The sequence below is a fragment of the Sinocyclocheilus grahami genome, unplaced genomic scaffold (assembly GCF_001515645.1).
Source record: "Sinocyclocheilus grahami isolate Dianchi unplaced genomic scaffold, SAMN03320097.WGS_v1.1 scaffold56.1, whole genome shotgun sequence".
Classification (NCBI taxonomy): Eukaryota; Metazoa; Chordata; class Actinopteri; order Cypriniformes; family Cyprinidae; genus Sinocyclocheilus; species Sinocyclocheilus grahami.
Window position 1 is genome coordinate 1,350,797 of NW_015505235.1, and position 12,702 is coordinate 1,363,498.

A 12,702-nucleotide genomic window follows, 5' to 3' on the forward strand; every position below is an offset into this window, starting at 1 on the left:
ACAGCCTGCGTTTGGCTTCTGAAGCGCAGGAGAGTTTCTGGAGTCGCCAAGGACCAGCGGACATGAGCGACTGACAGTCACACTTTCCATCTTATTTTTAAGCAGACTTCGATGGCTTTGAAGGAGAGCCGCCTCACCTGGGGCTTCCTGCTGTGGTCTGTGACGTGGAGCTCGGCTCGGACTTTTACGCCACATGAAGGGTCTGCGGTCAGTCCCATGTTTCATCGCACCACTCCACCTGCCACCAAGACGGGGATGAACAGCACTGAGGGCCCTACGAGCAACTATACAGGTTTGTACAGTAACAATATTCTGTTATAGTGATATAATGAATGCATATCATCATGTAGTGCTATGCGATAATTATCAAATGCACTCAAAAAGTTTTTGCATGTGTTGTAATGCATGCTTATAAACTCCTAACAGCATGTTTTGCATAACTTTTTCAGAAAGAGCACACTCAACCTGCAGCATTTACAGTCCGCAAACACAGATATATATTAAAACACATGCACTTATTGTGAAATTCACGTGTTGGCTTTCAAATTTAAAATCTTCTTAAGGGTTTGCATGCAAACAGAGCTTTCATATCGGCTCAGAAAAAAATCACCAGTGCGAATCAGATCAGCCTGAACTGCATAGAACTCAAATTTTATTATGATTGGAGAACATATCAAATATCCCAGCCATGCATGTACTTTGCAAATAGTTTATTGATGTTTCCTGACCTAAAGTCAATATGCATGACAGATTTGTGGATTTCTGATATTATCGAGGTAATATATGAGTTAGATTGCAGTATAATGTCTCTGTGAAGGAAAAGACAGCATCCTCAGGTGTCAGTTACCTTGAGGTTATGAAGGGTCTGCGGTCAGTCCCATGTTTCATCGCACCACTCCACCTGCCACCAACACGGGGATGAACAGCACTGAGGCCCCTACGAGCAACTATACAGGTTTGTACAGTAACAATATTCTGTTATAGTGATATAATGAATGCATATCATCATGTAGTGCTATGCGACAATTATCAAATGCACTCAAAAAGTTTTTGCATGTGTTGTAATGCATGCTTATAAACTCCTAACAGCATGTTTTGCATAACTTTTTCAGAAAGAGCACACTCAACCTGCAGCATTTACAGTCCGCAAACACATGCACTTATTGTGAAATTCACGTGTTGGCTTTCAAATTTAAAATCTTCTTAAGGGTTTGCATGCAAACAGAGCTTTCATATCGGCTCAGAAAAAAATCACCAGTGCGAATCAGATCAGCCTGAACTGCATAGAACTCAAATTTTATTATGATTGGAGAACATATCAAATATCCCAGCCATGCATGTACTTTGCAAATAGTTTATTGATGTTTCCTGACCTAAAGTCAATATGCATGACAGATTTGTGGATTTCTGATATTATCGAGGTAATATATGAGTTAGATTGCAGTATAATGTCTCTGTGAAGGAAAAGACAGCATCCTCAGGTGTCAGTTACCTTGAGGTTTATTGCTCAGGTGAAACAAAGGATGCTTTTTGCCACGTGGCAATGGCGGGCAGTGGGATAGTTGGCAGTTTGTCAGTTCCGTTACAGGGTTGCCAGCTTTGAAACTGAAATGGAGGGGGTTTATCGCCACCGTGGCCATGACAGAATTTGCCCTGCTTTCAGCTTTCAGTGCACTGCAAAAAAAGTCTGAAGTGGATCCGTCCCGGATAAGAACATGCGCTGGTCAGATTTCATCCTAAAGTCAAAAGAAGGGCATATAAATATATTTGGTTTAAAGAAGAAGGTTGTTTAAGGACATCAAGATTTTTTCACTGTGGCATTTTATCTATGACAATTTAGCACATTTACCCCCAAAACTCTTACTGACATAATGCAAAAAAGTCATTACTGTAAAAATAAAAAAAGATATATTATTTAATTTGTCTTTTTTTTTTTTGCATGTTATTTTTTCTTGTACTACCTTAAGTTTCACTTAGAAAATCATGTTGTTGTTTTTTAGAAAATAGTGTTACTGTCATTTTTATGTTGTCTAATGCATTATAATAAATTTATTGCATTACAGAATTTATATAAAATATATTATGCAAAAAATCTCATTCTCACATGAATTTTTTTAAATTATATATTACAAATGATATATAATGTACATTTTATTTATAAACTATGGTAGTAATTCTTATGCCTTTAATTTATCTTGATTATAAATAAAAAAATATAATAATAATAATTGCCATTTTTACTACATTACAGTAATGGGAAATTAATAATCACTCTAAAACAAAGAACATAAAAAAAACATCCAAACACATTAAAGTAATAAGAATTTGGGAGAAAAATTAATTGCTATGATAATAACGCAGATAATCCATAATGCAGGGTTATTTTAAGTTGATACACTAAAATAATTCAAACTATAATATACTAATATACAAACTATAAAGTAAAAAATAAAAACTATATAAAAATCATTTAAAATGCAACAAAATCACTAAAACCTTAACTAAAATTAAAATTAAAACAGAAAATATAAAAATAAAATCTAATGCAAAATATTCATAAAAACTGCAATTGCATCTCAATGATGCTAAAATAACACTGGCATAATGCATTTCCTTATAAAAAAAAAATAATGTGGACACCTGTAAAGTTGTTCCCTGCACTCCAAGTCACTCATTTACCTGCAACACAAATACAGAGGCTTCCACGTCACTTCTTTAAAGGGATTACTTAACTGACAGTGTTAAAGAGAGAAAGCCGGAGTACACAGGAATAGCTGGTGAGGTCAGCAGATGAGTTACAGTTACACGTTAAAGATGCAAAGTCGTACCACAGCGTTCCTTGCTGAAGTTACATGATCGTGCACTGACAAAACTGATCCACTCAACCTGTCCCACTGGAGAATGTCCCAGTGCAGCTTGTGGTCAGACTGCATCATCCCGGCCTCCTCAGCTGCAGGGACTTGTGGGTAATCAATTTTTAATGCACGCCCCTATGCTTTATTTAATCGTGTTCTATTCTAAGAGAAGCTCTCTGGTGCGACCCTTGGGGAGTATGTGAGACTGGAGGGAGGGGAGAAAAAGAAACTGACAGTTGAGTTATTTATTTATTTTGCCATGGAGTCGGATTGCTTAACACTAGCAGCATTGCCATGCCAGTTAAGCTGGGCTTAATGAGACCAGCACAGGACTGGGACTGGTGTGAACAATAAACACCATCCAGTGACCCTGCCAGCTTAATCACACTGTCTCCAGCACAGTCAATATGAGCTCCGTTTGACTGTATATTGACAGTGGAGATGGACAGTGCAATGATGAAAACTCAGTAGGAGAACACAGAAGACGCTGAATCCTCTGTGGGAATGTAGGACTGGAGACTGGAGGAGAGGTGGATTATGGGATAGAGCGAGGGAGAAAACACCCTGTGGGTACTGATGGAAAGAGAGGAGGGAAAATGCTTTCATCTTAACCCTTGAGGATAACTAAGTCCCAGGAAAACTTTCTTACACACATACACTCACAGACACACTTAAAGCTGTCATTTTGATGGACTTATGCACTTATGAACATAAGTCTTGATATTGTGATTATTGACATTTATTTTTTATGCTTCTATTCTATTCTATTTAGTCAAATTACGAAAAAGTGATAGCATCAAGTTACATTCTATTTTATTATATGCTGTCATGATTTAGTCAAATTATGAAAACGTTATAGCAACAAGTTACATTCTATTATATTCTATTTAGTCAAATTATGAAAAGTGATAGCCACAAGTTACACTCTATTCTATTCTATTGTGTGTGTGTGTGTGTGTGTGTGTGTGTGATTTAGTCCAATCCTGAAAAAGTGATAGCAACCAGATACATTCTATTCTATTCTATTCTATTGTGTGTGTGTGTGTGTGTGTGTGTGTGTGTGATTTAGTCCAATCATGAAAAAGTGATAGCAACAAGATACATTCTATACTATTCTATTCTATTCTAGTGTGTGTGTGTGTGCGATTTAGTCAAATCATGAAAAAGTGATAGCAACCAGATAAATTCTATACTATTTTATTCTATTATATTGTGTGTGTGTGATTTAGTCCAATCATGAAAAAGTGATAGCAACAAGATACATTCTATGCTATTCCATTCTATTGTGTGTGTGTGTGTGTGTGTGTGTGTGTGATTTAGTCCAATCATGAAAAAGTGATAGCAACAAGATACATTCTATGCTATTCCATTCTATTGTGTGTGTGTGTGTGTGTGTGTGTGTGTGAGAGAGAGAGAGTGATTTATTCCAATCATGAAAAAGTGATAGTAACAAGTTCTATTCTATTCTATTCTGTGTTTGATTTAGTCCAATTATGTAAAAGTGATAGCAGCAAATGTTATTCTATGAAAAAGTGATAGTAACGTTCTGTTCTGTTCTGTATTTGATTTTGTCCAATTATGGAAAAGTGATAGCAACAAGTTCTATTCTATTCTATTCTATTTAGTCCTATCAAGGCAAAAGTGATAGCAACAATTTGCGTTTTATTCTATTCTATTCTATCCTATTCTATTCTCTGTTTGAGTGAAGTATTTTTGAAGTCTTAGCACATTTAAAAGTGGTTTCTAACCATCTGTGGTTTGCGTTTGCAGGCCTGAGCTGCACATCGCTGCTTCCCCCTCGGCGAGGTTCTTTCTATGTAGAGAAGGGCAGCGGGATGTCCGTGGGAACTGTTTTGGTGTTCTGGTGCCTCGAGGGATACCAGCTGGTGGGCAGCGAGAAGATCACCTGTGTCCTGCGTAGCGACACCACTCAGTGGAGCAACTACCCACCCGACTGTGAGGGTCTGTGTTCACTGCCATCATTTCTGTTTTAAGAGAGAAAAACTCCTAAGAAATGCACTCCTGCTAATTAAATCCCAGATTTTCAATGTGCACTATTGTGTAAATATGGTAGCCATTCCTAAACCGGAGGACCGCGGGCTGAGAGTGGCCGTGCTGGCATCGGTAGTGAGCAGCATCGTCATCCTCGCCATGTCCGTGTCCTTCATCATCTGCTGTCTGCAGGAGCGCATGAGCAAAGAGAGGGCAGAACGGACAGACGGACGGGGCAGGTATGCACATCTGGGGAGGAAGAGATAAGGGAGCTTAAAATAGGCAAAGAGGATGCTAATGATTTCTCTGACTTTCCAGGACGAGAGACAAGCGCAAATCGTCCTGGAAGAGCGAGTGCTGGCTGGAGAGAGACGAAGGAGACTGGGAAGCTTTTCCACCACCTAAAATTTACAACCTTTCCCAGCATCTTGACCCCCATCTGACCCCTGAGAGCCCGGTCTATATGGGGGGACTAGCTGGTTATGATAACTGCGGGTATCAGAGGTGAGAAAATGAGCACTGTTAAATAAAAAAATTAATGGATTAAATCACAATAGTTGTCACCAGTGTTGGGGGTAACGCATTACAAGTAACGCGAGTTACGTAATCAGATAACTTTTTTCAAGTAACTAGTAAAGTAACGCATTACTTTTAAATTTACAAGAGAATATCCGAGTTACTTTTTCAAATAAGTAACGCAAGTTACTTTTTTTTTCCAATTTATTGACTGACAGCTCTCCTGTCCCCATGTCGAGAGAAATTAGAAGATGTTACTGTAGTTCTAAAATAAATATGAATATGCATTCATTCATCTCACTAACAACAACAACAAAAAAACGATTCAGTATTCCTCAAAATGAATAAAAATAATGCAACTCAGAATATGATGCAAACCTGCAATAATTAAATGTTAAACATCACAAATATCCTTTATATATTTAATCCCATTCTATTAACCAATGTCTTCGCTTCTGAGCTTCGATGATCCAGTTCAACCGTACTAATGAGCCAAAATTACTCTAGACAAACATTTGTGTCTTTTTTATTGCTGAAGTGTGTTGAAATGTCTTCTTCTGCATTCTACTGTACGGATGTAATTTACTTTCCCTTCAGCCTGAGGTTTATTCATTTCACTTCTGGTGTGAAAAGGCTTTTTTTTAATATTTGCCAAAAATATAACTTTTTTATTTTAAAAACAAACAAGCAAGCCCTGTCCAGATTTAAAAAGTAATGCAAAAGTTACTTTTTGCGTAGTACTGTAATTAGTTACTTTTTTATGGAGTAACGCAATATTGTAATGCATTACTTTTAAAAGTAACTTTCCCTAACACTGGTTGTCACAATCATCAAATTTCTGGTACTGTTTAAGAGACACAATTCTGATCTTTCTATGAATTCTGAGTTTGTAATAATGTTTTGTTTTTTTTGCTTCCATCACAAAATTAAAAATTAAAAAGGTAATTGTGATTTTTTTTTTATCTCACAATTCTGACTTTTCTTGTAATTGCAAGTTTGTCACAATTCTGTCAAAACACGGCCAATTCAGATTTTTCTTTACATCTTTATATATAAATACTACATATATAGATTTATATCTTGCAGTTCTGAGTTTATATCTCGCAGTTCTGCATTTCTTGCAATTCTGCATTTATATCTCACAATCCTGAGTTTATATCTTACAATTCTGCATTTATATCTTGCAATTATCCACTTATGTCACAATTCTGCATTTATGTCTCACAATTCTGAGTTTATATCTCGCAATTCTGCATTTATATCTAACAATTCTGAGTTTATATCTTACAATTCTGCATTTATATCTAACAATTCTGAGTTTATATCTTACAATTCTGCATTTATATCTCACAATTCTGAGTTTATATCTTACAATTCTGCATTTATATCTTGCAATTATCCACTTACAGTGGGTACAGAAAGTTTTCAGACCCCCTTAAATTTTTCACTCTTTGTTAAATTGCAGCCATTTGCTGAAATCATTTAAGTTAATTTTTTTTCCTCATTAATGCACACACAGCACCCCATATTGACAGAAAAACACAGAATTTTTGACATTTTTGCAGATTTATTAAAAAAGAAAAACTGAAATATCACATAGTCCTAAGTATTCAGACCCTTTGCTCAGTTCTGCATTTATGTCTCACAATTCTGAGTTTATATCTCGCAATTCTGCATTTATATCTAACAATTCTGCGTTTATATCTCACAGTTCTGCATTTATATCGTGCAATTATGAGTTTATATTCTGCAAATCTGATAATCAATCAGAATTACGAGATATAAACTCAGAATAATGAAAAAAAAGTCTGAATTGTGAGGGAAAAAGCTGCAATTATCTTTTTCATTTTTTTCACCCTATGGGGGAAACAAGCTTCCATTTAAAAAACAAAACAAACAAAAAACAGGATTGTGAGATGTAATCAGAGATGTAGTCAAAATTATGAGAAATAAAGTCTGAATTGTGAGATAAAATTCTACAATTACCTTTTTGATTTTGTATCCCATGGTGGAAACAATCTTTCATAGTAAACAGTTGTGCTGCTTAATATTTTTTATCGAAACCATTATGCATTTTTTTAGGATTCTTTGCTGAATGTTCAAAAGAACAACATCTACTCAAAATAGAAATCTTTTTTTTTTTAACATTCCAAATGTCTTTACTGTCACTTTTGATCAATTTAATGAGTTTTTCAATTTAGTGAGTTTTTGCTCACTAAAGGCATACATTTATTTATTTATTTTAAATGGTCTTTTTGTTTTGCAGGAGTCAGGAAAACCTCCTGAAAGCTCCTCTTCCTGGTATTTACTGTACGGAAAGTCAGATGTACCCGCATGTGGTCCTGCAGAGGGTTCCCACACCCACAGTGCCGAGTGCACCCAGCGCGCCCGTCTACCTCCGCCTCTCCACCCCTCCGCCCACAGAAAGCCCCGGCGAGCAGCCCGCTCCACAGCGTCTGTGGCCATAGAAACACTTTTATTCAGAAGTTTTACAACTGTCGCCATGGCGACGGATTACGGCCCCTACGTGCGAACAGCTCCTGGGGTTCAGAAAACCAAGAGAAATGATGGACACAAGCTAGAGCCACCTAGATCCCCTCACACAGCTAGATCTAGACGTTGGACCAGGTGTGGGTCCAAATGTAGTTACATTTAGTATGTTGCATATGTGAGGAGATTTCTGAATGACTCGAAGGAGGCCCGTTGTGTAGTTTCCTGGAGAGGAAAGTTATATTAGGAGAGGTGAGGACTCCATACTGGTATTGTTAGTTAGTACTTTTTATTTTTGTGGCAAAGGTTCTGACTTCTTGCACTCATAAAATAAAAAATGCAGCTGTGTCAGATCACATTAGAGCATCAATTTAATATTTCTATGTTTTTATATTATGGAAGGGTAGGAGAATTACACTGATGTCCAGATTACGGACATACACTGGGATCTCATAAACCTATTATACTTCAAACTTGATTTTGTTTATAACAAATAAAAAGATTAAAATAAATATACATGTGTATTTTTTATTGCCCACAATGTCTCACCATATCATACACACACACAATTATTTGGAAAAAAAATGTATATATATGGTTTCACAGATAAGTCCTATTCACATGAAAATGTTTAATCTTAGGATCTGACTTTCTGGGTCCAGTCAAACTGACCTACTTGAGCTTGAACTGTCTCATTAGCTGCCCATCAAATTAATCAGTTCATCAGTTCAGCTTTGGCATGTTCACAATATGTTATCTGTATATTGCAGGATATAACGGAAACAACGCTGTGAAAGACAGAGGATGAGGAAAACAAGATGATGGATGGGTAACAGTGAATTTAGCGTGACTAAATGACTGGCCTTTGCAGATGTAGAATCTTGATTTTTTTTTTATTATTTTTTTGCTCTGAGCAGCTGATTACTTTTATTATTTACAGTACCTGATAAATATTCATGTAATAAAATCATTCTGTTTAAAATTACTATTGTTATAGTCTCCATATATATGAGGGCAATGGCGTTTTTACACATTAAATGAATGAGAATGTTGTAATGTTGAGAGGCATAATGTCTAACAGTTTAGTTAATTGCTCCCAGGTTAACTAGCACTCCACATCAATAAGAAATGGAAGCGTCTGCTCAACTAAAAGCGACCCGTCTTTAGGCCCACAAGATGGTGCGATTGTTCCGCCTTTATTTCAACATGTATTTCAGTCATAAAACAGTAAACACTCTCTTACATTAAACCGCAATCCTTCTTCCTCAAATGAAAATAAAATAATTTACATTATACATTATTATACAACATATAGTAGGACTATAAAATGGATATTCTTCATATTCGTATAATTTCCCCCCTGAAACACAAAAGCAGAAGTTTAGCAGAATGCTCTTTTTTAATAACAGTGCAAGGGCACTCCACAAGAACAAAAAAATCCAAGCACCAAACACCACCAAATAAAATGAGTCCATACAGCTTTCACGCTATATTACATGTCGGCTGTCAATTTCACCAGCTACAACGTTTTATATCCATTTGTTTTTTACGTTGATAGTCTATCTTTTGTTATTGCTGCATGCATGCGGTATTCTCCTTATAACGAAGAGCCAAGCCATGCTGCACTATTTATAAAGGCGGCAGCGCATGCGCAATGAGAGCTGCGCTCCGCTCCCGTTGACAGGAGTTAAATACATTACGCACAGAGAGCGAGAATACACCTTACACAGCAGGGATTGAGTGAATGCAGAAATGGCTTCAGTATGATATTGAATATGACAGCGCGAGCGGGATATGGGGCGTAGGGTGTGTGTGTGGTGTTAAAGGTGACATTCCCATGGCCAGAAGCAGCGCGCGCGGGCTGCTCCGCCACAACAACAGCAAACTGGACACTTTCCTCAAGAGGAACACCAGTCGGGATGTGTACGAGCGGATCCGGGTCTACGAGCCGTGTGTGGTGGTCTCGGGCTCGGTCAAGAAGGTTTTTATGCACGTGATCTTGAGCGATGAGAGCGTGTATCTGAGCGAGTATCAGCCGCGCGCGCTGCGAGAGGCGCTCAGCTTCAGACACATCAAGAGCATCGAGCTGGTGAGAGACGCACACACAGAAATCAATGCTATTATCAATTTATCACAAGTACTATGATTACAAGCGAGCACGAGTAAAATTGATTAGCCCAGATATCAAGAACGTTTGCTATGAAAAGGTCATCTCTGACATTATGGGAATGTTGCCTTGTAACTTGTAAGAACATCCAGCTAAAATCTTTGAGAGAAACATTCCATGTATGATATATAAATAGCCTATATATTTCTTTTGTGCAAACATTTATACAATGTTATTAGAGTAACTGAACAAACGTGGAGAGAATATTAACCAGTTACGAGAACGGGGATGCATTTACTAAAACAACAATAAGGTACAATACAGTACAACACTATACAGTAAAATAACAGTACAAGGCAATGCAGTTTGCACATCAACAGAAGCTATAAGAACCATATATCGCATAGCCTAATTGCTCAATGATAAAATTCATTTGTGATATTTTGCTGACTTCTTTTTATTGCATGAATTCTTTATTGCAAAATGAATTAATTATAATTTAACTTGGCCGCACTCTTCTGAACTGGATTCACGTGGTCCTGACAAAACTGGAAAACAAAACAAGGCAAATCCCACACACTACCAATCTTTGCAAAAAGTATCAAAAAAGTTTCACAGTGAAAAACCTGCAAATATTACCGAATTTCAAAAGTGTGGTAACTAGACCTACAAAAAAAATGACAATTTGGTTAGAAATTACTCTTTGCGAGAGCAGAGTCCTTATTAAGTTATCACAAATGATTAAAAAAGTCATGGAGAATCATAAAAATGAATCATCCAAAAATGCGGAAGCATTTTACACGCCAAGAGACTTCATAAACTTATTTTTGAATATTTATTAAATGTATATTTCTCATTCGCTCACTGAATTGCTTGAGTTATTATGTATAATTATATATTATTTATTTATTCAATTATGTGAATTATTATTTAAATACATTAACTAATAGTCATGCGTTATTTATTTACTGATTTACTGATATTTTATAAATCATACATCACTTGCCGCTGAGTCAGTGTGTTCTAAATGTCAGCTAAAGCACGACTGTCTGCTAAGACAATGCTAATTATAGTGAGGACGTTTGCTTATCCTGTCATGTTAAACTGCTTAAAGAAGGTGTGTTTGGTAAGCTCATGTGCGTACAGCTCAAAGAATGAGTCATGGAGTGCTTCAGCGCTGAAAGACACACACAGATCAAACATGTAAATGTCACAATTACCAAGAAAAGCAATTTGTCTGTCATTATTAACACATAGGTGCAAATGCATTTTCCTCATATTTAATAGATACAGTAAATGTACAAACAAAGTAATGATTCTAATTGATCTTTGATGATTAGACGTTATTAAACAGTCATTCGAGTGGCTTACACTGATGTAATTAGGTCAATGTTAGACTCTGTCTTTCCTCACAGATCAATGATTTGCCAGATTTCCTCAGCGGACAGGACCGTGAGCGCTCAATGCACATCCGTGTTGTTCATACCGCAAAGGATCCTGGGAAAACGAGCTCAAGATCCAAAGGATCTGTTCAGAATAAGCCATCATTTCCATCGCGAGGACGCAACTCGAGTGCCCGTCATTCTCTGGAGGGTAAAAAAAGCTATTTAATTCAATCAAGAATGAACTATTAATCAGGAATTCATGAACTGTTCTCAAGCAGGCGATGCAAAGCATGACTGCGTAACTGTTGAGTATTGTTAGAGTCCATGTTTCCCTGGACAGTGTGCTGTGAAGCTGTATGTGTGTTAATCCGTGAGCTCCGTGAGCTGTGGGGATGAAGCAGTCTAACCCACATTGACATGCATGTGTGTGCCACTCAGCTGTGAGTTTGTGTTCATCTTAACCGTTAAGAGACACTTCTGCATTGAGCTTTAGTGTACGGCAGAGCAGGAAAGCTGCTTAACTAGCACCGGATAAACAGCTATAGCAGGTGATCTGTATAGACCAGACACTCAGCGTTTCTACATTACTTGAGTTCATCTGTGAATGCATGGAGAGGATTCACATTTGCTCTGTTACTGTAATGGGTCAATGACAGATTTTTATCTTATTTGCAAACAAGCTCAACATTTAAACAAACAGAGACACACCTGAAACAATGGCAAATGAGTTATTAAGAACAATGTTGTTTGGAGTTTTCAATATACAAATTAAAGGGGTGGTTCACTGTTTTTTTTCTAGGCTTGATTGTGTTTATGGGGTGCAGTCTAACATGTGTTAATGCTTCGTTTTTTAAAAAACGCATTATTTTTCACATAATTTACCTTTATTCCACACCGCTCTGTCCCTTCTCTGAGAAACGTGCTGATCATTTCCTTCTTTTATGAAGCCCCTCCCTCAGAAATAGGCGATGGGCTCTGATTGGTTAGCTAGCCCAGTGTGTTGTGATTGGCTAAACCGCCTCTAGTGCGCGTCTAAACGTCCCGCCCCTCTCCTCAGCGGCATGTGCGCTGGATGTATTGTAAACAATGGCGTTGTTAATATCGCTTATCAGTTTGAGCCCCATTGAGAAGCAGAGGATATTATTAAAGAGGATTGTGCAGAGACTGTGCAAGCACGACTTTTAATGGTAGACCTATGTACATACTTTTAGATAAGCTGTTATTTGTAAATGCTACTGCTTATGTTAGCTTTTAATATAAGGTTTTATCCTGATTAAAGCTTTAATACAGTACGGAAACTGCACGCGCGTCCATGTTTAACGCTTCTCATAGCTATGTGAAAATAAGTGTATAATTG

General features: G+C 37.1%; 2 protein-coding genes across 3 annotated transcripts in view; both read left to right on the forward strand.

Annotated features, from left to right (window-relative positions):
• LOC107584055 (uncharacterized) overlaps positions 1–8,651 on the forward strand; it is an 8,849-nt gene extending 198 nt beyond the window's left edge. Inside the window, exons 2-7 of one of the 2 annotated variants that reach the window (XR_001609102.1) lie at positions 106–292; positions 4,626–4,817; positions 4,930–5,086; positions 5,166–5,351; positions 7,630–8,105; positions 8,624–8,651. Coding sequence is in view for 1 of the 2 variants with exons in the window: in XM_016270462.1 (XP_016125948.1) it covers positions 106–292; positions 4,626–4,817; positions 4,930–5,086; positions 5,166–5,351; positions 7,630–7,831 (924 nt within the window). In the remaining variant the exon portion in view is untranslated. Of the gene's footprint in view, positions 1–105; positions 293–4,625; positions 4,818–4,929; positions 5,087–5,165; positions 5,352–7,629; positions 8,334–8,623 lie in introns of those variants that run through there. The other variant, XM_016270462.1, reaches the window with a different exon arrangement.
• An 878-nt stretch (positions 8,652–9,529) lies between these two features.
• Positions 9,530–12,702, forward strand: part of cunh12orf56 (chromosome unknown C12orf56 homolog) — a 13,242-nt gene continuing 10,069 nt past the window's right edge. The window contains exons 1-2 of the mRNA XM_016270323.1: positions 9,530–9,942; positions 11,376–11,553. Of these exons, the coding sequence (XP_016125809.1) occupies positions 9,598–9,942; positions 11,376–11,553 (523 nt within the window). The 5' untranslated portion in view covers positions 9,530–9,597. The remainder of the gene's footprint in view (positions 9,943–11,375; positions 11,554–12,702) is intronic.